Here is a 27274-nt window from a genome sequence, read left to right on the forward strand (position 1 = left end):
GAGTTGTTCACTCACAAGCTGCTTTTAGCAGCTTTGCACAAGCTAAGCCGCCGCCTACTGGGAGTGAATCTTAGCATAGTAGAATTGTGAACGAAAGATTCTCAAAATTGCGAATAGACACTTCTCAGCAGTTTCTGAGTAGCTCCAGAATTACTCGGCATCTGCGATCAGTTCAGTGCTTGTCGTTCCTGGTTTGACGTCACAAACACACCCAGCGTTCGCCCAGACACTTCTCCGTTTCTCCAGCCACTCCCGCGTTTTTCCCAGAAACGGTAGCGTTTTTCCGCACACACCCATAAAACGGCCTGTTTCCGCCCAGAAACACCCACTTACTGTCAATCACACTCCAATCACCAGAACAAAGAAAATACCTCGTAATACCGTGAGTAAAATACCAAACTTCTTAGCAAATTTACTTGTCGCAGTGCGGACATTGCGCATGCGCACTAAGCGGAAAATCGCTGCGATGCGAAGAAATTTACCGAGCGAACAACTCGGAATGACCACCATGGAGTATAATTGAAGTTCTTAGCACACATTTGCGCAAATATGCGGGCCCATGTACCGCGGCCAGGTGACTTCATCACATGGGTCCCTAACATCCCTAATATTATCACATTCTATAAATTTATACAGGACTTACCTCTAAATAGGGCCTTATCAATGTGTGATCTGAGATGCAGGAACCCAGCCAATTAAAACACCTGAGGGTGAATGGGAGGAGTGCCAATCCAGAGGAAGGAAGCCGGCCTTCCAGTGTACAATATATACACAAATATAGTGGAAAAAAGGGGGGAACCTGGATTGCACATCCTATTAATAAAGTGTGCATCTGCATCTCTCTTCCCCCAGCATAGTGTTACGTTTCTTGTCAGCCTGTTGCTGCAATTGTTCATGCCGTTGGCCTGTGTTCTGTTGAATGCCATGTTCTGCGGTATGGTTGAGGTGTGAGCTGGTATGGATCTCACCTTAGTTTAACAATAAATCCTTTCTTCGAAATGTCCGTCTCCCTGGGCACAGTTCCTATAATGGGAGTCTGGAGGAGGGGCACAGAGGGAGGAGCCAGTTCACACCCTTTCAAAGTCTTAAAGTGCCCAAATCTCCTGCGGATCCCGTCTATACCCCATGGTTCTAATGATGACCCCAGCATCCTCTACGGACTAAGAGAAAAGGATTTACCTGTAGGTATTAAAATCCTATTATACAGGGGGAGTAGCCTGTGGTGTGCAGTTGTTGTTATTATTTTTAGACAGGGGATCAGCCTGTGGCATGCTGTTATTATTATTATTATTATTATACAGGAGGAGCAGCCTATGTTGTCCTATTATTAATATTATAAAGAAGGAGTAGCTAGTGGTGTCCACTTATTATTATTATTATTATTATTATTATTATTATGCAGGAGCAGCAGCCTGTGGTGTCCTGTCATTATTATTATACAGGGGGAGTAGCCTGTGGTGTGCAGTTGTTGTTATTATTTTTAGACAGGGGATCAGCCTGTGGCATGCTGTTATTATTATTCTTATTATTATTATTATTATTATTATACAGGAGGAGCAGCCTATGTTGTCCTATTATTAATATTATAAAGAAGGAGTAGCTAGTGGTGTCCACTTATTATTATTATTATTATTATTATGCAGGAGCAGCAGCCTGTGGTGTCCTGTCATTATTATTATACAGGGGAAGCAGGCTGTGGTGTCCTGTTGTTATTGTTATACAGAAGGTAGTAGCCTGTTGTGTTCTATTATTATTATTTTTTTGCAGAGGGAGCAGCCTGTGGTGTCATTTTATTATAACTATAAATGGAGAGCTGAATGGGGTGTCCTGTTGTTATTATTATAATACGGGGGGAGCAGGTTTTTGTGTATGGTTATTATTATACAGGGACAGCAGCTTGTGGTGTCTTAATAATAATAATAATAATAGTATTATACATTTGGAGTGGTGGTGATGTCACAGTGATGTCACTTATATCTATAGTAATAATACAGGGACATGACTGGGGAGGTGAGGGGGATCTGGGAGCGTCTCAGTGACATCACTTATATCTATAGTAATAATACAGGAATATGACTGGGAGGTGAGGGGATCTGAGAATGTCACAGTGACATCAATTACATCTATAGTAATAATACAGGGACATGACTGGGGGTGAGGGTGATCTGGGAGCATCACATTTACATCACTTTTAACTATAGTGATAATACAGGGATGTGACTGGGGAGGTGAGGGGATCTGGGAGCTTCACAGTGACACCACTTATATCTATAGTAATAATACAAGGACACGAATGTGGAGGTGAGGAGGTCTGGGAGAGACACAGTGACATCACTTATATCTATAGTGATAATACAGGGACATGAATAAGGAGGTGAGGAGGTCTGGGAGCTTCACAGTGACATCACTTATATCTATAGTGATAATACAGGGACATGACTGGGGAGGTGAGGGGGTCTGGGAGCTTCACAGTGACATCACTTATATCTATAGTGATAATACAGGGACATGACTGGGGAGGTGAGGGGATGCGGGAATGTCACAGTTACATCACATATTTATTATAATAATAATACAGGGACATGACTGGGAAGGTGAGTACATCTGGGAATGTCACAGTGACATCAATTACATCTATAGTAATAATACAGGGACATGACTGGGGAGGTGAGGGGATCTGAGAATGTCAGTGTGACATCAATTACATCTATAGTAATAATACAGGGACATGACTGGGGAGGTGAGGGGGATCTTGGAGCATCTCAGTGACATCACTTATATCTATAGTAATAATACAGGGACATGACTGGGAGGTGAGGGGATCTGAGAATGTCACAGTAACATCAATTACATCTATAGTAATAATACAGGGACATGACTGGGGGTGAGGGTGATCTGGAAGCATCACATTTACATCACTTTGAACTATAGTGATAATACAGAGATGTGACTGGGGAGGTGAGGGGATCTGGGAGCTTCACAGTGACGCCACTTATAACTATAGTAATAATACAGGGACATGACTGCGGAGGTGAGGGGATATTGGAATGTCACTATGACATTACTTATATCTATAATAATAATACAGGGACATGACTGGAGAGTTGAGGAGATCTGGGAGTATTTACAGTGATATTGATGTCTCCCCCATTTAGCAGGATTACACCATAGTGAAGAAGACATTCGGTGAGCATGAGAACCCCAGCAACCATCCTCGTGTTGCAGGTGGACTAAGCAGGACCTAGAGCCCCATCACGGTGCCTCCACCTCACTTACTGACTCACTGATACATAAGAGACACAATGACCAGAAGATCCTGGAACTCACCAACAAGATCATTCAGCTGCTGACTGTAGAGGTGACTGCTGGGAATGGGGCATTATACAGTAACACCAGGGGACGTGTCTGGGTGATGACTGGAGAGGTGACTGCTGGGAATGGGGCATTATACAGTAACACCAGGGGACGTGTCTGGGTGATGACTGGAGAGGTGACTGCTGGGAATGGGACATTATACAGTAACACCAGGGAATGTGTCTGGGTGATGACCGGAGAGGTGACTGCTGGGAATGGGACATTATACAGTAACACCAGGGGGACGTGTCTGGGTGATGACTGGAGAGGTGACTGCTGGGAATGGGACATTATACAGTAACACCAGGGGAAGTGTCTGGGTGATGACTGGAGAGGTGACTGCTGGGAATGGGACATTATACAGTAACACCAGGGAATGTGTCTGGGTGATGACCAGAGAGGTGACTGCTGGGAATGGGACATTATACAGTAACACCAAGGGGACGTGTCTGGGTGATGACTGGAGAGGTGACTGCTGGGAATGGGACATTATACAGTAACACCAGGGGATGTGTCTAGTTGATGACTGGAGAGATGACTGCTGGGAATGGGACATTATACAGTAACACCAGGGGACGTGTCTGGGTGATGACTGTAGAGGTGACTGCTGGGAATGGGGCATTATACAGTAACACCAGGGGACGTGTCTGGGTGATGACTGGAGAGGTGACTGCTGGGAATGGGACATTATACAGTAACACCAGGGAATGTGTCTGGGTGATGACCGGAGAGGTGACTGCTGGGAATGGGACATTATACAGTAACAGCAGGGGGACGTGTCTGGGTGATGACTGGAGAGGTGACTGCTGGGAATGGGACATTATACAGTAACACCAGGGGAAGTGTCTGGGTGATGACTGGAGAGGTGACTGCTGGGAATGGGACATTATACAGTAACACCAGGGGGACGTGTCTGGGTGATGACTGGAGAGGTGACTGCCGTGAATGGGACATTATACAGTAACACCAGGGGATGTGTCTGGGTGATGACTGGAGAGGTGACTGCTGGGAATGGGGCATTATACAGTAACACCAGGGGGCGTGTCTGGATGATGACTGGAGAGGTTACTGCTGGGAATGGGGCATTATACAGTAACACCAGGGGGCGTGTCTGGGTGATGACTGGAGAGGTGACTGCTGGGAATGGGGCATTATACAGTAACACAGGGGGATGTGTCTGGGTGATGACTGTATCACTGTGTGTGTCAGGTTCCTATAAGGTGTCAGGATGCCACTGTCTATGTCTCCATGCAGGAGGGGGAGTATATAGAGGAACACAGGGGTCTGTACAAGGACGTGATGATGGAGAATCACCAGCCCCTAACATCACTTGGTAAGAGGAGACTGTCATGTATTGTACAGGGGAGAGCAGGTATGGGGGCCCCTATATACTCACATCACCTGATAATCACATATATACACTGTACTCAGTCACTGTGTGTCTCCTACAGATGGGCCCAGTAACAGAGATACCCCAGAGAGATGTCCCCGTCCTCTGTATTCCCAGGATTGTACAGAGGAGAATCACAGGATCCCACAGGAGGATCAGGTAAGTGGGATTTAGGGTCTCACCAATATACCAAAGTGACTGTCACTATATGATCTGTAGAGGAGCTGTGTGTCTTATACACTGATATTATACTGTTTCACCTCCGTTTAATCTGTTTGCAAATGTCATTATAGTACATGACTGATATGAAGGCAGAAGATATAGAGGGAGAAGAAGAGACGTATGTGACTGATATGAAGACAGAAGAAATAGAGGGAGAAGAAGAGACGTATGTGACTGATATAAAGGCAGAAGATATAAAGGGAGAAGAAGAGACGTATGTGACTGATATAAAGGCAGAAGATATAGAGGGAGAAGAAGAGACGTATGTGACTGATATGAAGGCAGAAGATACAGAGGGAGAAGAAGAGACGTATGTGACTGATATAAAGGCAGAAGATATAGAGGGAGAAGAAGAGACGTATGTGAGGGGTGATCAGCAGTGTAAGGAGGAGGAGATCCCTACAGATATCAGCACAGGTGAGTAATAAACACTTATTACAGAAAAGAGTCACATATTCTCCTTGCTCAATCACTACAGCAATCTCTTATCCTACAGCCTCCTCTGTCAGTACAAACTAATGAGGAAAATGTATTTTCCCAGTGGTGGAGTCAGGAGCCATCAGCCCATATTATACTCCTGCTCTCCCCCTCACATCATGTCACTGTGTGTTACCAGCCCAGAGATCTGACCAGTCTCCTCCCCACACTCTGGTGTATCTCATACATCAGGAGCCATCAGCCCCTATTATACTCCTGCTCTCCCCCTCACATCATGTCACTGTGTGTTACCAGCCCAGAGATCTGACCAGTCTCCACCCCACACTCTCTGGTGTATCTCATACATCAGGAGACATCAGCCTCTATTATCCTCCTGCTCTCCCCCTCACATCATGTCACTGTGTGTTACCAGCCCAGAAATCTGACCAGTCTCCTCCCCACACTCTCTGGTGTATCTCATACATCAGGAGACATCAGCCTCTATTATCCTCCTGCTCTCCCCCTCACATCATGTCACTGTGTGTTACCAGCCCAGTGATCTGACCAGTCTCCTCCCCACACTCTCTGGTGTATCTCATACATCAGGAGCCATCAACCCCTATTATACTCCTGCTCTCCCCATCACATCATTTCACTGTGTGTTACCAGCCCAGAGATCTGACCAGTCTCTTCCCCACACTCTCTGGTGTATCTCATACATCAGGATTCATCAGCCCCTATTATACTCCTGCTCCCCCCCTCACATCATGTCACTGTGTGTTACCAGCCCAGAGATCTGACCAGTCTCCTCCCCACACTCTCAGGTGTATCTCATACATCAGGAGCCATCAGCCCCTATTATACTCCTGCTGTTACCCTCACATCATGTCACTGTGTGTTACCAGCCCAGAGATTTGAGCAGTCTCCTCCCCACACTCTCTGGTGTATCTCATACATCAGGAGCCATCAGCCCCTATTATACTCCTGCTCTCCCCTCACATCATGCCACTGACCAGCCCAGAGATCTGACCAGTCTCCTCCCCACACTCTCTGGTATATCTCATACATCAGGAGCCATCAGCCCCTATTATACTGCTGCTCTTCCCCTCACATCATGTCACTGTGTTACCAGCCCAGAGATCTGACCAGTCTCCTTCCCACACTCTCTGGTGTATCTCATACATCAGGAGCCATCAGGCCCTATTATACTTCTGCTCTCCCCCTCACATCATGTCACTGTGTGTTACCAGCCCAGAGATCTGACCAGTCTCCACCCCACACTCTCTGGTGTATCTCATACATCAGGAGCCATCAGCCCCTATTATACTCCTGCTCTCCCCCTCACATCATGTCACTGTGTCACAAGCCGAGAGATCTGACCAGTCTCCTCCCCACACTCTCTGGTGTATCTCATACATCATGAGCCATCAGCCCCTATTATACTCCTGCTCTCCCCCTCACATCATGTCACTGTGTCACAAGCCGAGAGATCTGACCAGTCTCCTCCCCACACTCTCTGGTGTATCTCATACATCAGGAGCCATCAGCCCCTATTATACTCCTGCTCTCCCCCTCACATCATGTCACTGTGTGTTACCAGCCCTGAGATCTGACCAGTTTCCTCCCCACACTCTCTGGTGTATCTCATACATCAGGATCCATCAGCCCCTATTATACTCCTGCTCTCCCCCTCACATCATGTCACTGTGTGTTACCAGCCCAGAGATCTGACCAGTCTCCTCCCCACACTCTCTGGTGTATCTCATACATCAGGAGACATCGGCCTCTATTATACTCCTGCTCTCCCCCTCACATCATGTCACTGTGTGTTACCAGCCCAGAGATCTGAGCAGTCTCTTCCCCACACTCTCTGGTGTATCTCATACATCAGGAGACATCAGCCTCTATTATCCTCCTGCTCTCCCCCTCACATCATGTCACTGTGTGTTACCAGCCCAGAGATCTGACCAGTCTCCTCCCCACACTCTCTGGTGTATCTCATACATCAGGAGACATCAGCCCCTATTATACTCCTGCTGTCACCCTCACATCATGTCACTGTGTGTTACCAGCCCAGAGATCTGACCAGTCTCCTCCCCACACTCTCTGGTGTATCTCATACATCAACCATCAGCCCCTATTATACTCCTGCTCTCCTCCTCACAGCATGTCACTGTGTGTTACCAGCCCAGAGATCTGACCAGTCTCCTCCCCACACTCTCTGGTGTATCTTATACATCAGGAGCCATCAGCCCCTATTATACTCCTGCTCTCCCCCTCACATCATGTCACTGTGTGTTTTACCAGCCCTGAGATCTGACCAGTCTCCTCCCCACACTCTCTGGTGTATCTCATACATCAGGAGCCATCTGCCCCTATTATACTCCTGCTCTCCTCCTCACAGCATGTCAGTGTGTGTTACCAGCCCAGAGATCTGACCAGTCTCCTCCCACACTCTCTGGTGTATCTTATACATCAGGAGCCATCAGCCCCTATTATACTCCTGCTCTCCCCCTCACATCATGTCACTGCGTGTTTTACCAGCCCTGAGATCTGACCAGTCTCCTCCCCACACTCTCTGGTGTATCTCATACATCAGCAGCCATCAGCCCCTATTATACTCCTGCTGTCACCCTCACATCATGTCACTGTGTGTTACCAGCCCAGAGATTTGAGCAGTCTCCTCCCCACACTCTCTGGTGTATCTCATACATCAGGAGCCATCAGCCCCTATTATACTCCTGCTGTCACCCTCACATCATGTCACTGTGTGTTACCAGCCCAGAGATCTGACCAGTCTCCTCCCCACACTCTCTGGTGTATCTTATACATCAGGAGCCATCAGCCCCTATTATACTCCTGCTCTCCCCCTCACATCATGTCACTGTGTGTTTTACCAGCCCTGAGATCTGACCAGTCTCCTCCCCACACTCTCTGGTGTATCTCATACATCAGGAGCCATCTGCCCCTATTATACTCCTGCTCTCCTCCTCACAGCATGTCACTGTGTGTTACCAGCCCAGATATCTGACCAGTCTCCTCCCCACACTCTCTGGTGTATCTCATACAGCCGGAGCCATCAGCCCCTATTATACTTCTGCTCTCCCCTCACATCATGTCAGTGTGTGTTACCAGCCCAGAGATCTGACCAGTCTCCTCCCCACACTCTCTGGTGTATCTCATACATCAGGAGCCATCAGCCCCTATTATACTCCTGCTGTCACCCTCACATCATGTCACTGTGTGTTACCAGCCCAGAGATTTGAGCAGTCTCCTCCCCACACTCTCTGGTGTATCTCATACATCAGGAGCCATCAGCCCCTATTATACTCCTGCTGTCACCCTCACATCATGTCACTGTGTGTTACCAGCCCAGAGATCTGACCAGTCTCCTCCCCACACTCTCTGGTATATCTCATACATCAGGAGCCATCAGCCCCTATTATACTCCTGCTGTCACCCTCACATCATGTCACTGTGTGTTACCAGCCCAGAGATTTGAGCAGTCTCCTCCCCACACTCTCTGGTGTATCTCATACATCAGCAGCCATCAGCCCCTATTATACTCCTGCTCTCCTCCTCACATCATGTCACTGTGTGTTACCAGCCCAGAGATCTGACCAGTCTCCTCCCCACACTCTCTGGTGTATCTCATACATCAGGAGCCATCAGCCCCTATTATACTCCTGCTCTCCTCCTCACATCATGTCACTGTGTGTTACCAGCCCAGAGATCTGACCAGTCTCCTCCCCACACTCTCTGGTATATCTCATACATCAGGAGCCATCAGCCCCTATTATACTGCAGCTCTTCCCCTCACATCATGTCACTGTGTGTTACCAGCCCAGAGACCTGACCTGTCTACTCCCCACACTCTCTGGTGTATCGCATACATCAGGAGCCATCAGCCCCTATTATACTCCTGCTCTCCCCCTCACATCATGTCACTGTGTTACCAGCCCAAAGATCTAACCAGTCACCGTTCCACACTCTCTGGTGTATCTCATACATCAGGTGCCATCAGCCCCTATTATACTCCTGCTCTCCCCCTCACATCATGTCACTGTGTTACCAGCCCAGAGATCTGACCAGTCTCCTCCCCACACTCTCTGGTGTATCTTATACATCAGGAGCCATCAGCCCCTATTATACTCCTGCTCTCCCCCTCACATCATGTCACTGTGTTTCCAGCCCAGAGATCTGACCAGTCTACTCCCCACACTCTCTGGTGTATCTCATACATCAGGAGACATCAGCCCCTATTATACTCCTGCTCTCCCCTCACATCATGTCACTGTGTTACCAGCCCAGAGATCTGACCAGTCTCCTCCCCACACTCTCTGGTGTATCTCATACATCAGGAGCCATCAGCCCCTATTATACTCCTGCTCTCCCCCTCACGTCATGTCACTGTGTGTTACCTGCCCAGAGTTCTGACCAGTCTCCTCCCCACTCTCTCTGGTGTTTCTCATACATCAGGAGCCATCAGCCCCTATTATACTCCTGCTCTCCCCCTCACATCATGTCACTGTGTGTTACCAGCGCAGAGATCTGACCAGTCTCCTCCCCACACTCTCTGTTGTATCTCATACATCAGGAGCCATCAGCCCCTATTATACTCCTACTCTCCCCCTCACATCATGTCACTGTGTGTCACCAGCCCAGAGATCTAACCAGTCACCTCCCCACACTCTCTGGTGTATCTCATACATCAGGAGCCATCAGCCTCTATTATACTCCTGCTCTCCCCCTCACATCATGTCACTGTGTGTTACCAGTCCAGAGATCTGAGCAGTCTCCTCCCCACACTCTCTGGTGTATCTCATATATCAGGAGCCATCAGCCCCTATTATACTCCTGCTCTCCTCCTCACATCATGTCACTGTGTGTTACCAGCGCAGAGATCTGACCAGTCTCCTCCCCACACTCTCTGTTGTATCTCATACATCAGGAGCCATCAGCCCCTATTATACTCCTACTCTCCCCCTCACATCATGTCACTGTGTGTCACCAGCCCAGAGATCTAACCAGTCACCTCCCCACACTCTCTGGTGTATCTCATACATCAGGAGCCATCAGCCTCTATTATACTCCTGCTCTCCCCCTCACATCATGTCACTGTGTGTTACCAGTCCAGAGATCTGAGCAGTCTCCTCCCCACACTCTCTGGTGTATCTCATACATCAGGATCCATCAGCCCCTATTATACTCCTGCTCTCCCCTCACATCATGTCACTGTGTGTTACCAGCCCAGAGATTTATTTTTCTCTGACGTCCTAGTGGATGCTGGGACTCCGTAAGGACCATGGGGATATAGCGGCTCCGCAGGAGACAGGGCACAATAATAAAAGCTTTAGGATCAGGTGGTGTGCACTGGCTCCTCCCCCTATGACCCTCCTCCAAGCCTCAGTTAGATTTTTGTGCCCGGCCGAGAAGGGTGCAATCTAGGTGGCTCTCCTGAGCTGCTTAGAATAAAAGTTTAAGTTAGGTTTTTTTTATTTTCAGTGAGTCCTGCTGGCAACAGGCTCACTGCTACGAGGGACTTAGGGGAGAAGAAGTGAACTCACCTGCGTGCAGGATGGATTTGCTTCTTAGGCTACTGGACACCATTAGCTCCAGAGGGATCGAACACAGGCCCAGCCATGGAGTCCGGTCCCGGAGCCGCGCCGCCGACCCCCCTTGCAGATGCCGAAGTTGAAGAGGTCCAGAGGTCCAGAAACAGGCGGCAGAAGACTTTCAGTCTTCATAAGGTAGTGCACAGCACTGCAGCTGTGCGCCATTGTTGTCAGCACACTTCATACCAGCGGTCACTGAGGGTGCAGGGCGCTGGGGGGGGCGCCCTGGGCAGCAATGTATTATACCTTTTTTTATGGCTAAAATACATCACATATAGCCCTTGAGGCTATATGGATGTATTTAACCCCTGCCAGATCTCACAAACTCCGGGAGAAGAGCCCGCCGTTTTAGGGGGCGGGGCCTATTCTCCTCAGCACACGGCGCTATTTTCCTGCTCAGCTCTGCTGTGAGGAAGGCTCCCAGGCTCTCCCCTGCACTGCACTACAGAAACAGGGTTAAAACAGAGAGGGGGGGCACTTATTTGGCGATATGATTACATATGTGAAAATGCTATAAGGGAAAACACTTGTATAAGGGGTTGTCCCTGTATAATTATAGCGTTTTTGGTGTGTGCTGGCAAACTCACCCTCTGTCTCCCCAAAGGGCTAGTGGGGTCCTGTCCTCTATCAGAGCATTCCCTGTGTGTGTGCTGTGTGTCGGTACGTGTGTGTCGACATGTAGGAGGACGATGTTGGTGAGGAGGCGGAGCAAATTGCCTGTATTGGTGATGTCACTCTCTAGGGAGTCGACACCGGAATGGATGGCTTATTTAGGAATTACGTGATAATGTCAACACGCTGCAAGGTCGGTTGACGACATGAGACGGCCGGCAAACAAATTAGTACCTGTCCAGGCGTCTCAGACACCGTCAGGGGCTTGTAAAAACGCCCATTTACCTCAGTTGGTCGACACAGACACAGACACGGACACTGACTCCAGTGTCGACGGTGAAGAAACAAACGTATTTTCCTTTAGGGCCACACGTTACATGTTAAGGGCAATGAAGGAGGTGTTACATATTTCTGATACTACAAGTACCACAAATAAGGGTATTATGTAGGGTGGGAATAAACTACTTGTAGTTTTTCCGGAATCAGATAAATTAAAGTGTGTGATGATACGTGGGTTTCCTCCGATAGAAAATTATTGGCGGTATACCCTTTCCCGCCAGAAGTGAGGGCGAGTTGGGAAACACACCTTAGGGTGGATAAGGCGCTCACACGCTTATAAAAACAAGTGGCGTTACCGTCTCCAGATACGGCCGCCCTCAAGGAGCCAGCTGATAGGAAGCTGAAAAATATCCTAAAAAGTATATACACACATACTGGTGTTATACTGCGACCAGCGATCGCCTCAGCCTGGATGTGCAGCGCTGGGGGGGCTTGGTCGGATTTCCTGACTGAAAATATTGATACCCTTGACAGGGACAATATTTTATTGACTATAGAGCATTTTAAGGATGCATTTCTATATATGCGAGATGCGCAGAGGGATATTTGCATTCTGGCATCAAGAGTAAATGTGATGTCCATATCTGCCAGACGATGTTTATAGACACGACAGTGGTCAGGTGATGCAGATTCCAGACAGCACATGGAAGTATTGCCGTATAAAGGGGCGGTCCATCGGACCTGGTGGCCATGGCAACAAATCCACTTTTGTTACCCCAAGTCACATCTCAGCAGAAAAGGACACAGTCTTTTCAGTCTCAGTCCTTTCGTCCCCATAAAGGCAGGCGGGCAAAAGGCCAGTCATATCTGCCCAGGGGTAGAGGAAAGGGAAGAAGACTGCAGCAGGCAGCCCATTCCCAGGAACAGAAGCCCTCCACAGCTTCTGCCAAGTTCGCAGCATGACGCTGGGGCCATACAAGCGGACTCGGGTGCGGTGGGGGGTCATCTCAAGAGTTTCAGCACGCAGTGGGCTCACTCGCAAGTGGACTCCTGGATCCTACACGTAGTATCCCAGGTGTACATTGGAAATTCGAGACGTCTCCCCCTCACAAGTTCCTGAAGTCTGCTTTACCAACGTCTCCCTCCGACAGGGAGGCAGTATTGGAAAAAATTCACAGGCTGTATTCCCAGCAGGTGATAATCAAAGTACCCCTCCTACAACAAGGGAAGGGGTATTATTCCACACTATATTGTGGCACTGAAGCCAGACGGCTCGGTGAGATCTGAAAGATTTGAACACTTACATACAAGGGTTCAAATCAAGATGGAGTCACTCAGAGCAGTGATAGCGAACCAGGACGATATGGTGTCACTGGATATCAGGGACGCTTACCTACATGTCCAAATTTTGCCCTTCTCACCAAGGGTATCTCAGGTTCGTGGTACAGAACTGTCACTATCAGTTCAGACGCTGCCGTTTGGATTGTCCACGGCACCCCGGGTCTTTACCAAGGTAATGGCCGAAATGATGATTCTTCTTAAAAGAAATATGGACGCTTTCCTGATAAGGGCAAGGTCCAGAGAACAGTTGGCGGTCGGAGTAGCACTATCTCAAGTAGTTCTACGACAGCACGAGTGGATTCTAAATATTCCAAAATCGCAGCTTTTTCCGACGACACGTCTAATGTTCCTAGGGATGATTCTGGACACAGTCCAGAAAAGGATGTTTTCTCCCGGAGAAGAAAGCCAGGGAATTATCCGAGCTAGTCAGGAACCTCCTAAAACCAGGAAAAGTATCAGTGCATCATTGCACAATGGTCCTGTGAAAAATGGTGGTTTCTTACAAAGCGATCCCATTCGGTAGATTTCACGCAAGAACCTTTCAGTGGGATCTGCTGGGAAAATGGTCTGGATCGCATCTTCAGATGCATCAGCGGATAACCCTGTCTCCAAGGACAAGGGTGTTTCTTCTGCGGTGGCTGCAGAGTGCTCATCTATGAAAGGAGACAGGGCACAAAAAGTAAAAGCTTTAGGACTAGCTGGTGTGCACTGGCTCCTCCCCCTATGACCCTCCTCCAAGCCTAAGTTAGATTTTTGTGCCCGGCCGAGAAGGGTGCAATCTAGGTAGCTCTCCTGAGCTGCTTAGAGTAAAAGTTTAGACTTAGGTTTTTTTTATTTTCAGTGAGTCCTGCTGGCAACTGGTCCACTGCATCGAGGGACTAAGGGGAGAAGAAGCGTACTCACCTGCGTGCAGAGTGGATTTGGCTTCTTAGGCTACTGGACATTAGCTCCAGAGGGATCGATCACAGGCCCAGCCATGGATGGGTCCCGGAGCCGCGCCGCCGGCCCCCTTACAGAGCCAGAAAACAGAAGAGGTCCAGAAATCGACGGCAGAAGACGTCCTGTCTTCAGTAAAGGTAGCGCACAGCACTGCAGCTGTGCGCCATTGCTCTCAGCACACTTCACATTCCGGTCACTGAGGGTGCAGGGCGCTGGGGGGGGGGGCGCCCTGAGACGCAATATAAACACTTTTTTTGGCAAAATATACATCACATATAGCTCCGGGGCTATTTAACTCCTGCCAGTTTTTCTGTAAAAAGCGGGAGAAAAGGCCGCCGAGAAGGGGGCGGAGCCTATATCCTCAGCACACAAGCGCCATTTTCCCTCACAGCTCCGCTGGAAGGACGTCTCCCTGACTCTCCCCTGCAGTCCTGCACTACAGAAACAGGGTAAAAAAGAGAGGGGGGGCACTAATTTGGCATATATAAACTACATAGCAGCTATAAGGGAGAAACACTTATATAAGGTTGTCCCTATACATATTATAGCGCTCTGGTGTGTGCTGGCAAACTCTCCCTCTGTCTCCCCAAAGGGCTAGTGGGGTCCTGTCGTCTATCAGAGCATTCCCTGTGTGTGTGCTGTGTGTCGGTACGTGTGTGTCGACATGTATGAGGAGGAAAATGGTGTGGAGGCGGAGCAATTGCCGGCAATAGTGATGTCACCCCTTAGGGAGTCGACACCTGACTGAATGGTCTTATTTAAGGAATTACGTGATAGCGTCAGCACTTTACAAAAGACTGTTGACGACATGAGACAGCCGGCAAATAAATTAGTGCCTGTTCAGGCGTCTCCAACACCGTCAGGGGCTCTAAAGCGCCCTTTACCTCAGTCGGTCGACACAGACACGGACACTGACTCCAGTGTCGACGGTGAAGAAACAAACGTATTTTCCAGTAGGGCCACACGTTACATGATCACGGCAATGAAGGAGGTTTTGCATATTTCTGATACTACAAGTACCACAAAAAGGGGTATTATGTGGGGTGTGAAAAAACTACAGATGAATTAAATGAGGTGTGTGATGAAGCGTGGGTTTCCCCCGATAAAAAACTGCTAATTTCAAAAAAATTATTGGCATTATACCCTTTCCCGCCAGAGGTTAGGGCGCGCTGGGAAACACCCCCTAGGGTAGATAAAGCGCTCACATGCTTATCAAAACAAGTGGCGTTACCGTCTCCTGATACGGCCGGCCTCAAGGAACCAGCTGATAGGAAGCTGGAAAATATCCTGAAAAGTATATACACACATACTGGTGTTATACTGCGACCAGCAATCGCCTCAGCCTGGATGTGCAGTGCGGGGGTAGCTTGGTCGGAGTCCCTGACTGAAAATATTGATACCCTGGACAGGGACAATATATTATTGACTATAGAGCATTTAAAAGATGCATTTCTATATATGCGAGATGCACAGAGGGATATTTACAATCTGGCATCAAGAGTAAGTGCGATGTACATTTCTGCCAGAAGAAGTTTATGGACACGACAGTGGTCAGGTGATGCGGATTCCAAACGGCACATGGAAGTATTGCCGTATAAAGGAGAGGAGTTATTTGGGGTCGGTCTATCGGACCTGGTGGCCACGGCAACAGCTGGGAAATCCACCTTTTTACCCCAGGTCACCTCTCAGCAGAAAAAGACACCGTCTTTTCAACCTCAGTCCTTTCGTCCCCATAAGGGAAAGCGGGCAAAAGGCCACTCATATCTGCCCCGGGGTAGAGGAAGGGGGAAAAGACTGCAGCAGGCAGCCTCTTCCCAGGAACAGAAGCCCTCCACCGCTTCTGCCAAGTCCTCAGCATGACGCTGGGGCCTTACAAGCGGACTCAGGTACGGTGGGGGGTCGTCTCAAGAGTTTCAGCACGCAGTGGGCTCACTCGCAAGTGGACCCCTGGATCCTGCAGGTAGTATCTCAGGGGTACAGATTGGAATTCGAGACATCTCCCCCTCGCTGGTTCCTGAAGTCTGCTTTACCGACGTCTCCCTCCGACAGGGAGGCGGTATTGGAAGCCATTCACAAGCTGTATTCCCAGCAGGTGATAATCAAGGTACCCCTCCTACAACAGGGAAAGGGGTATTATTCCACACTGTTTGTGGTACCGAAGCCGGACGGCTCGGTGAGACCTATTCTAAATCTAAAGTCCTTGAACACTTACATACAAAGGTTCAAATTCAAAATGGAGTCACTCAGAGCAGTGATAGCGAACCTGGAAGAAGGGGACTATATGGTGTCTCTGGACATCAAGGATGCTTACCTTCATGTCCCAATTTGCCCTTCTCAAAAATCATGTGATAGCACTGTCAGCAGTGTTCATTCCGGGAGTGGACAACTAGGAAGCAGACTTCCTCAGCAGGCACGACCTCCACCCGGGAGAGTGGGGACTTCATCCGGAAGTCTTCCACATGATTGTGAACCGTTGGGAAAAACCAAAGGTGGACATGATGGCGTCCCGCCTCAACAAAAAACTAGACAGGTATTGCGCCAGGTCAAGGGACCCTCAGGCAATAGCTGTGGACGCTCTGGTAACACCTTGGGTGTTCCAGTCAGTGTATGTGTTCCCTCCTCTGCCTCTCATACCCAAGGTACTGAGAATTATAAGACGGAGAGGAGTAAGAACTATTCTCGTGGCTCCGGATTGGCCAAGAAGGACTTGGTACCCGGAACTTCAAGAGATGCTCACAGAGGACCCATGGCCTCTGCCGCTAAGAAGGGACCTGCTTCAGCAAGGACCCTGTCTGTTCCAAGACTTACCGCGGCTGCGTTTGACGGCATGGCGGTTGAAAATCGGCCTTGCCAGCTTCCCCCTCCGAAAGGGGGGTAGTGCTGGCAGCAATTCACAAGCTATACCTCCAGCAGGTGATTGTAAAGGTTCCCATCCTTCAACAAGGAAAGGGTTACTATTCCACGATGTTTGTGGTTCCAAAACCGGACGGTTCGGTCAGGCCCATTCTGAATTTGAAGTCCCTGAACATTTACCTGAGGAAATTCAAGTTCAAAATGGAATCGCTCAGAGCGGTCATTGCAAGCCTGGAGGAGCGGGATTTTATAGTGTCTCTGGACATCAAGGACGCTTACTTGCATGTCCCCATTTACCCTCCTCATCAGGAGTACCTCAGGTTTGTGGTACAGGACTGTCATTACCAGTTCCAGACGCTACCGTTTGGCCTATCTACGGCACCGAGAATATTTACCAAGTAATGGCGGAGATGATGGTGCTCCTTCGGAAGCATGGAGTTACAGTTATCCCGTACTTGGACGATCTACTGATAAAGGCGAGGTCCAAGGAGCAGTTACTGCTCAACATAGCACACTCTCAAGAAGTGTTGCGTCAGCACTGCTGGATTCTGAATATCCCAAAGTCGCAGCTGAATCCTACGACGCGTCTGCCCTTCCTAGGCATGATTCTGGACACAGACCAGAAAAAGGTGTTTCTCCCGGAGGAGAAGGCTCAGGAGCTTATGATTCTGGTCAGAGGACTCCTAAAACTAAAACAGGTATCGGTGCATCACTGCATGCGAGTACTGGGAAAAATGGTGGCGTCATACGAAGCCATTCCCTTCGGCAGGTTCCATGCGAGAGTTTTTCAGTGGGATCTGCTGGACAAGTGGTCCGGATCGCATCTTCAGATGCATCAGCTGATCACCCTGTCCCCCAGGGCCAGGGTGTCTCTTCTGTGGTGGCTGCAGAGTGCTCACCTCCTAGAGGGCCGAAGGTTCGGCATACAGGACTGGGTCCTAGTGACCACGGATGCAAGCCTCCGAGGGTGGGGGGCAGTCACTCAGGGAAGAAACTTCCAAGGACTGTGGTCAAGTCAGGAGACTTGTCTGCACATCAATATCCTGGAACTAAGGGCAATATACAACGCCCTGAGTCAAGCGGAGCCTTTGCTCCGAGACCAACCAGTGCTGATCCAGTCAGACAACATCACTGCGGTCGCCCATGTAAACCGCCAGGGCGGCTGTTATGCACACCAGTGCCTGCAGGAATGTACTGGTGTCAGAACTGTTATGCACTCCAGTGCCTGCAGGAATGTACTGGTGTTTGAGCTGTTATGCACACCAGTGCCTGCAGGAATGTACTGGTGTCTGAACGGATAGCTATGCAAAACAAATGAACTCACAGACAGACTGGGGAATATGACATTACGTACACAGAAGGTGATAGGGTAACAAAATACACACAAAGTGAACAGAGAAGCCCAGAGGCTAAGGAACTGGGTGTCTCCCTAGTATTAGTAATGCTCAGATGGGAAAAGCAAGATGTTGTGTTTTAATATGTAGAGAACCCGAAATGCTGTTGCTAAGGGCAACAGCAAAACCCTAAAGGGTTACCAACGGGTGTGGCAGTAAACTCCTTGGTCAGAGATGGAATGATAGACACAAGGAGAGTCTCCACAATCCTAATTCTCACTTGCAGTGCACAGGTTCAGCTTACTGCCACTAAGCTGACACCTGAACACCTTGCACAGTGAGACAGGATTTAAGCAGGCAAGTCTTAGAATACAGCCGCAAACTTGCTAAGTTCACAGAGTAGTAAAAGAACCCCAGCAAGCTAAACGACTGACTCCAGTCTTACTGCTAGGTCTGGATTGGCAGAGTGTAGTACCAAATCCCCAGGCCTATTTGCAGTAAGCAACAACAAATACAAAGCTACACAGTACTGGCTAACTTTCGGGAACTGACTAACCAACAAAGATTCAGCAGCATCTGCTTAACCTGAGAAGAGGCCTTATAAAGCAGGTGCTGTCCACGCCCCACTCAGACCTCACAGACTGTGAGCACAAAAACCAGCACCGGATCCCCTGCCGTGCACAGAGCCTGTAACCACTGCACAGCAAAAGACCCGAACCGGAGTATCAGCTGCGCTCAGGTTACTCTGCTAGCACTTGTCTCCCGGTTGCCATGACGGCGTGGCAGCACAGGGCAGGAGACCCTAACAGCGGCACAAGAAGCAGGGTGGCAATGGCGGAAGCCACCAGGATTCTTCGTTGGGCGGAGAATCATGTACAAGCACTGTCAGCAGTGTTCATTCCGGGAGTGGACAACTGGGAAGCAGACTTCCTCAGCAAACACGACCTACACCCGGGAGAGTGGGGTCTTCATCAAGAAGTCTTCTCGCAGATTGTAAATCGATGGGAACTGCCACAGGTGGACATGATGGCGTCCGGTCTCAACAAAAAGCTAAAAAGGTATTGCGCCAGCTCAAGGGACCCTCAGGCAATAGCTGTGGACGCTCTGGTAATGCCGTGGGTGTTCCAGTCGGTCTATGTGTTTCCTCCTCTGCTTCTCATACCCAAGGTTTTGAGAATCGTAAGAAAAAGAGAAGTGAGAACAATACTCATTGTTCCGGATTGGCCAAGAAGAACTTGGTACCCGGAACTGCAAGAGATGCTCACAGAGGACCCATGGCCTCTACCTCTCAGATAGGACCTGTTGCAACAGGGGCCCTGTCTGTTCCAAGACTTACCGCGGCTGCGTTTGACAGCATGGTGGTTGAACGCCGGATCCCAGCAGAAAAGGGCATTCTGGAAGAAGTTATTCCTACGCTAATAAAGGCTAGGAAGGACGTGACAGCAAAGCATTATCACCGGATATGGCGAAAATATGTTGCTTGGTGTGAGGCCACGAAGGCCCCTACAGAGGAATTCCAGCTTGGGCGATTCCTACACTTCCTGCAGTCAGGTGTGACTATGGCAACAAAATAACTCGGCGCTATTTGCTGGGTAGATAAGTACACATTAATTAGATTCTAAAAAACACACACATTAGTTAATAGCAGCTGTAAAGAAGGGAGAATACTCCACCCAACAATTGAAAACTAAAACATACACAGATCACAGCGCTTATTAAAAAATTACGTGTCTTTTATTAATACACTAAAATTTCACAGCAGTTAATAACAAAATCCCATCCTAGTATGTCGGCTGATCCTGCCAAACATTGAACACAACTATAGATACATCTCTACATACGTATGGTTAGTAAAGCGATCTTCCACAGTCAGCTGATTAATCAGAATCTTTAACTTGTATTAGTCAGAGATTTTTATCCATGCGATAATTAATGTCACTGGTGTTAGTTAGTTGCAACAATTATTAGTAATGCTAATTTGAATAGTTAGTACAGCATGCTGTTTTATAGCTTGAAAGCAAATGGCAGTGATCCACAAATAAGTTTAGTAGTAAACCTGTTTCAGATTCTGATCCCATACATTGGTTCCTCCCGGCTCCTGGTGCTTTTTTTATCCCATCAATGGTGCCATATCTGGAGTGTCCAAATGTTTGGAGAATACCTGCAGGTTTTCTTGAAAATTCCGACCGGTACCGGAGGGGTAATATGAAGTCTCTTACGCGTTTCTCCGCCTTTGTTACATTCAGCGGCTTCCTCAGAGCAGTATATCTCTATGTCTCCGTGTCTGTGTTTAAATAGCGGCTATTCTCCCGCCTATCGCCGTACGCAGCGTCTCCATCTCAAGCCTCGTTTTCGAGTGGAGCGCATACGTATGTGTATTGTCACGTTCACGTGACCTCTTTTGAGCACGTGTCTGCGTCTCACGTCTCGACTACGGAACTCCTTAGCCATTTGGCTCTGAATGTGCGTTCCATACATATTCCGGAACTTTTATTAGAGTCAGTTTTGTCTTATATTCATAATAACATATCATATATATGTGTGATCGCATCAACTTAAAGATTCTTATTTCTTCCATAGAAAGTTCATCATATTAATTCTTACTAACCATACGGAGACAGTTGGATATAAACATAAATATAAAAACTTATACATAGAGAGAATATATATATATACATATCTTATACCGTAGTGTACTTAAAAAATAAAAAAAATAAAAAAATAATACATAAAAAAATACTACATAAAAAAGACCAGTATTGCCTGGTTCTTTATTTATTTATATACCGTCGCCACTCAGATATCTCCTACCCAAAGGGGAGACAGATCACATTTTATTATTTAATTAATTCATTCTTATAGTTTTATTATTAGTTATATATTCCTTATATACAACTTTTAGGTCTAACATAGACTCATTTTTAATTAATTTATTCTTCACAATCATTATTTTTCTATATTGTTTATTTATTTATTTATTCTTTATAAGGGGAGATTATTCTATATCCACATCATATGTCCCGTGTTCCATAACCGTATTTCGGAATACACGCATAGCTCTCTCTGCATATTATACATAGAGAGCTATATATAGAAATTCCCACGAGACATAGGAGAACAGGATACAGAGAAGAACATGGATAAAATAACAGAGGAAAGAGTATTATTTTTGATATTATATAGTTGTTGTTATTATTATCAAAAAATACAGAGGAAAAAAGAAGAAAAAACAAAAAACAAAGAGAAATAGAGGAAGGGGAAAGGGGGAACAGAAATCCAGCGCCAGCATATATCTACTTATTCACTCTTATCAGAATTCATAGAAAAACAGGAATATATATGTATGTACATAATTGATCGGAATAAAGTATATATATATACCTAGGCGTGTGTATAGAAATACCAAGTATCAATATGTAGTACATACTATCACATTTGGACAATTTTAGATGTTATATCTAGGGCCATTTATCACATCATACCAATGTCGAAATATATACTGTTCCATTATTAATTTTCCAAGCAGAGGTGATGTTTTTAGAGTAGAATACAGGATCTATATATTGTTCAACTCCACTGTGTCATTTAGACCACATGGTATTAGAGTTCCCAAAACATAGATCCAATATGCCTCTCTTTTGCATAGTAGATTAAATTTATCCCCTCCACGTCTTGTTGGTCCTATTTGTTCTATTGCTTTGACTGATACGTTGTTCATACTTTGCCTTTGACAGCGTGATATGTGGAGTGAAAGGGGATGTGCACTATGTCCCTTTAAAATGTTTCTCCTATGTTCGGAGAATCTTACATGGAGAGCTCTAGTCGTGCGCCCCACATATTGCTTTCCACATCCACATGTGATTAAATAAATCACATATGTGGAATTGCAATTAATAAATTTCCCTATCTGATAAGTCTCCTTCGTAGTGAATGAGCTAAATTCTGTACTTTTTCTGAGGGTGGCCGAGCATGTAGTACATGAGTTCCTACCACATTTATGGAAGCCGACTGGTTTAGACCGCAACCAAGTCCCTATCACAGGGAGGGATTTTTCAGAGCTTGTAAAATGGCTACGTACTAACTTAGATTTCAGATTTTCTGATCTTCTAAAAGTAACCTGTCCAAGTGAGGCTACCTGATCTTTTAGTATCTCATCCATGGACAGCAAGGCGGTATTTTTCTTGATGATCTTTTTTATTTCTTTTGCATGGCTATTATATTGAGTGGTAAAAGTTATTGCTCTATTTCTACCTTCTTTTTGAATTCTATCCATTTTCTCTACTTTATCTACATCTACAAGTAATGTCTCTCTATCTATTTTTTCTACCTCCATTTGGGCTTTTTGTAACACCTCCGGGGGATAGGCTATCCCCCGGAGGTGTTACAAAAAGCCCAAATGGAGGTAGAAAAAATAGATAGAGAGACATTACTTGTAGATGTAGATAAAGTAGAGAAAATGGATAGAATTCAAAAAGAAGGTAGAAATAGAGCAATAACTTTTACCCATGCAAAAGAAATAAAAAAGATCATCTTGGTTGCCGTCTAAACCAGTCGGCTTCCATAAATGTGGTAGGAACTCATGTACTACATGCTCGGCCACCCTCAGAAAAAGTACAGAATTTAGCTCATTCACTACGAAGGAGACTTATCAGATAGGGAAATTTATTAATTGCAATTCCACATATGTGATTTATTTAATCACATGTGGATGTGGAAAGCAATATGTGGGGCGCACGACTAGAGCTCTCCATGTAAGATTCTCCGAACATAGGAGAAACATTTTAAAGGGACATAGTGCACATCCCCTTTCACTCCACATATCACGCTGTCAAAGGCAAAGTATGAACAACGTATCAGTCAAAGCAATAGAACAAATAGGACCAACAAGACGTGGAGGGGATAAATTTAATCTACTATGCAAAAGAGAGGCATATTGGATCTATGTTTTGGGAACTCTAATACCATGTGGTCTAAATGACACAGTGGAGTTGAACAATATATAGATCCTGTATTCTACTCTAAAAACATCACCTCTGCTTGGAAAATTAATAATGGAACAGTATATATTTCGACATTGGTATGATGTGATAAATGGCCCTAGATATAACATCTAAAATTGTCCAAATGTGATAGTATGTACTACATATTGATACTTGGTATTTCTATACACACGCCTAGGTATATATATATACTTTATTCCGATCAATTATGTACATACATATATATTCCTGTTTTTCTATGAATTCTGATAAGAGTGAATAAGTAGATATATGCTGGCGCTGGATTTCTGTTCCCCCTTTCCCCTTCCTCTATTTCTCTTTGTTTTTTGTTTTTTCTTCTTTTTTCCTCTGTATTTTTTGATAATAATAACAACAACTATATAATATCAAAAATAATACTCTTTCCTCTGTTATTTTATCCATGTTCTTCTCTGTATCCTGTTCTCCTATGTCTCGTGGGAATTTCTATATATAGCTCTCTATGTATAATATGCAGAGAGAGCTATGCGTGTATTCCGAAATACGGTTATGGAACACGGGACATATGATGTGGATATAGAATAATCTCCCCTTATAAAGAATAAATAAATAAATAAACAATATCGAAAAATAATGATTGTGAAGAATAAATTAATTAAAAATGAGTCTATGTTAGACCTAAAAGTTGTATATAAGGAATATATAACTAATAATAAAACTATAAGAATGAATTAATTAAATAATAAAATGTGATCTGTCTCCCCTTTGGGTAGGAGATATCTGAGTGGCGACGGTATATAAATAAATAAAGAACCAGGCAATACTGGTCTTTTTTATGTAGTATTTTTTTATGTATTATTTTTTTATTTTTTTTATTTTTTAAGTACACTACGGTATAAGATATGTATATATATATATTCTCTCTATGTATAAGTTTTTATATTTATGTTTATATCCAACTGTCTCCGTATGGTTAGTAAGAATTAATATGATGAACTTTCTATGGAAGAAATAAGAATCTTTAAGTTGATGCGATCACACATATATATGATATGTTATTATGAATATAAGACAAAACTGACTCTAATAAAAGTTCCGGAATATGTATGGAACGCACATTCAGAGCCAAATGGCTAAGGAGTTCCGTAGTCGAGACGTGAGACGCAGACACGTGATCAAAAGAGGTCACGTGAACGTGACAATACACATACGTATGCGCTCCACTCGAAAACGAGGCTTGAGATGGAGACGCTGCGTACGGCGATAGGCGGGAGAATAGCCGCTATTTAAACACAGACACGGAGACATAGAGATATACTGCTCTGAGGAAGCCGCTGAATGTAACAAAGGCGGAGAAACGCGTAAGAGACTTCATATTACCCCTCCGGTACCGGTCGGAATTTTCAAGAAAACCTGCAGGTATTCTCCAAACATTTGGACACTCCAGATATGGCACCATTGATGGGATAAAAAAAGCACCAGGAGCCGGGAGGAACCAATGTATGGGATCAGAATCTGAAACAGGTTTACTACTAAACTTATTTGTGGATCACTGCCATTTGCTTTCAAGCTATAAAACAGCATGCTGTACTAACTATTCAAATTAGCATTACTAATAATTGTTGCAACTAACTAACACCAGTGACATTAATTATCGCATGGATAAAAATCTCTGACTAATACAAGTTAAAGATTCTGATTAATCAGCTGACTGTGGAAGATCGCTTTACTAACCATACGTATGTAGAGATGTATCTATAGTTGTGTTCAATGTTTGGCAGGATCAGCCGACATACTAGGATGGGATTTTGTTATTAACTGCTGTGAAATTTTAGTGTATTAATAAAAGACACGTAATTTTTTAATAAGCGCTGTGATCTGTGTATGTTTCAGGTGTGACTATGGGCCTAAAATTAGGGCCCATAAAGGTCCAGATTTCGGCCCTATCCATTTTCTTTCAAAAGGAACTGGCTTCACTGCCTGAGGTTCAGACACTGATTTTGTTAAAGGAGTGCTACATATTCAGCCCCCTTTTGTGCCACCAGTGGCACCTTGGGATCTTAACGTTGTGTTGGATTTTCTGAAATCCCACTGGTTTGAGCCACTGAAGACAGTGGAGCTCAAATATCTCACTTGGAAAGTGGTCATGTTGTTGGCCTTGGCTTCGGCTAGGCGTGTGTCAGAATTGGCGGCTTTATCATGTAAAAGCCCCTATCTGATTTTCCATGTAGACAGGGCAGAACTGCGGACCCGTCCGCAATTTCTGCCAAAGGTGGTGTCATCTTTTCATCTGCACCAACCTATTGTGGTGCCTGCAGCTACTCGGGACTTGTAGGACTCCAAGTTACTGGACGTAGTCCGGCCTTTGAAGATTTATGTTTCTAGAACGGCTGGAGTCAGAAAGACTGACTCGCTGTTTATACTGTATGCACCCAACAAGCTGGGTGCACTTGCTTCAAAACAAACTATTGCTCGCTGGATCTGTAACACGATTCAGCAGGCTCATTCTGTGGCAGGATTGCCGCATCCAAGATCAGTAAAAGCCCATTCCACAAGGAAGGTGGGCTCTTCTTGGGCGGCTGCCCGAGGGGTCTCGGCGTTACAACTTTGCCGAGCAGCTACTTGGTCGGGTTCAAACACTTTTGCTAAGTTCTACAAGTTTGATACCCTGGCTAAGGAGGACCTTGAATTTGCTCATTCGTTGCTTCAGAGTCATCCGCACTCTCCCGCCCGTTTGGGAGCTTTGATATAATCCCCATGGTCCTAACGGAGTCCCCAGCATCCACTAGGACGTTAGAGAAAATAATTTACTCACCGGTAATTCTATTTCTCGTAGTCCGTAGTGGATGCTGGGCGCCCGTCCCAAGTGCGGACTTTCTGCAATACGTGTATATAGTTATTGCGTAATAAAGGTTTTTTTGTTATGGGCCATCCGTTGAGTGAGGCTCAGTTTATGTTCATACTGTTAACTGGGTAAGTTTATCACAGGTTATATGGTATGATTGGTGTGGCTGGTATGAGTCTTACCCTGGGTTCCAAATCTTTTCCTTGTAATGTCAGCTCTTCCGGGCACAGTTTCCTTAACTAAGGTCTGGAGGAGGGGCATAGAGGGAGGAGCCAGTGCACACCAGATATAGTACCTAATCTTTCTTTAAGAGTGCCCAGTCTCCTGCGGTGCCCGTCTATTCCCCATGGTCCTTACGGAGTCCCCAGCATCCACTACAGACTACGAGAAATAGAATTACCGGTGAGTAAATTCTTATTTATACTCCTGCTCTCCCCCTCACATCATGTCACTGTGTGTTAACAGCCCAGAGATATGAGCAGTCTCCTCCCCACACTCTCTGGTGTATCTCATACATCAGGAGCCATCAGCCCCTATTATACTCATGCTCTCCCCCTTACATCATGTCACTGTGTGATACCAGCCCAGAGATCTGACCAGTCTCCTCCCCACTCTCTGGTGTATATCATACATCAGGAGCCATCAGCCCCTATTATACGCCTGTCTCCCCTCACATTATGTCACTGTGTGCTACCAGCCCAGAGATCTGACCAGTCTCCTCCCCACACTCTCTGGTGTATCTCATACATCAGGAGCCATCAGCCCCTATTATACTCCTGCTCTCCCCTCACATCATTTCACTGTGTCACAAGCCCAGAGATCTGACCAGTCTCCTCCCCACACTATCTGGTGTATCTCATACATCATGAGCCATCAGCCCCTATTATACTCCTGCTCTCCCCCTCACATCATGTCACTGTGTGTTACCAGCCCAGAGATCTGACCAGTCTCCTCCCCACACTCTCTGGTGTATCTCATACATCAGGAGCCATCAGCCCCTATTATACTCCTGCTCTCCCTCTCACATCATGTCACTGTGTGTTACCAGCCCAGATATCTGACCAGTCTCCTCCCCACACTCTCTGGTGTGTCTC

The 27274-nt window shown here is 46.3% G+C and overlaps 2 protein-coding genes across 2 annotated transcripts in view; one reads left to right on the forward strand and one right to left on the reverse strand.

Moving 5' to 3' along the window:
- Positions 1-27274, reverse strand: part of LOC134984499 (oocyte zinc finger protein XlCOF8.4-like) — a 167112-nt gene that overhangs the window by 55172 nt on the left and 84666 nt on the right. The window lies entirely within an intron of this gene.
- LOC134984523 (zinc finger protein 585B-like) overlaps positions 1-27274 on the forward strand; it is a 172421-nt gene that overhangs the window by 12574 nt on the left and 132573 nt on the right. Inside the window, exons 2-5 of the mRNA XM_063950088.1 lie at positions 3156-3358; positions 4609-4687; positions 4806-4903; positions 5038-5383. Coding sequence (XP_063806158.1) covers positions 4654-4687; positions 4806-4903; positions 5038-5383 — 478 coding nt within the window. The 5' untranslated portion in view covers positions 3156-3358; positions 4609-4653. The remainder of the gene's footprint in view (positions 1-3155; positions 3359-4608; positions 4688-4805; positions 4904-5037; positions 5384-27274) is intronic.

Source organism: Pseudophryne corroboree, assembly GCF_028390025.1.
Source record: "Pseudophryne corroboree isolate aPseCor3 chromosome 3 unlocalized genomic scaffold, aPseCor3.hap2 SUPER_3_unloc_6, whole genome shotgun sequence".
Lineage (NCBI taxonomy): Eukaryota > Metazoa > Chordata > Amphibia > Anura > Myobatrachidae > Pseudophryne > Pseudophryne corroboree.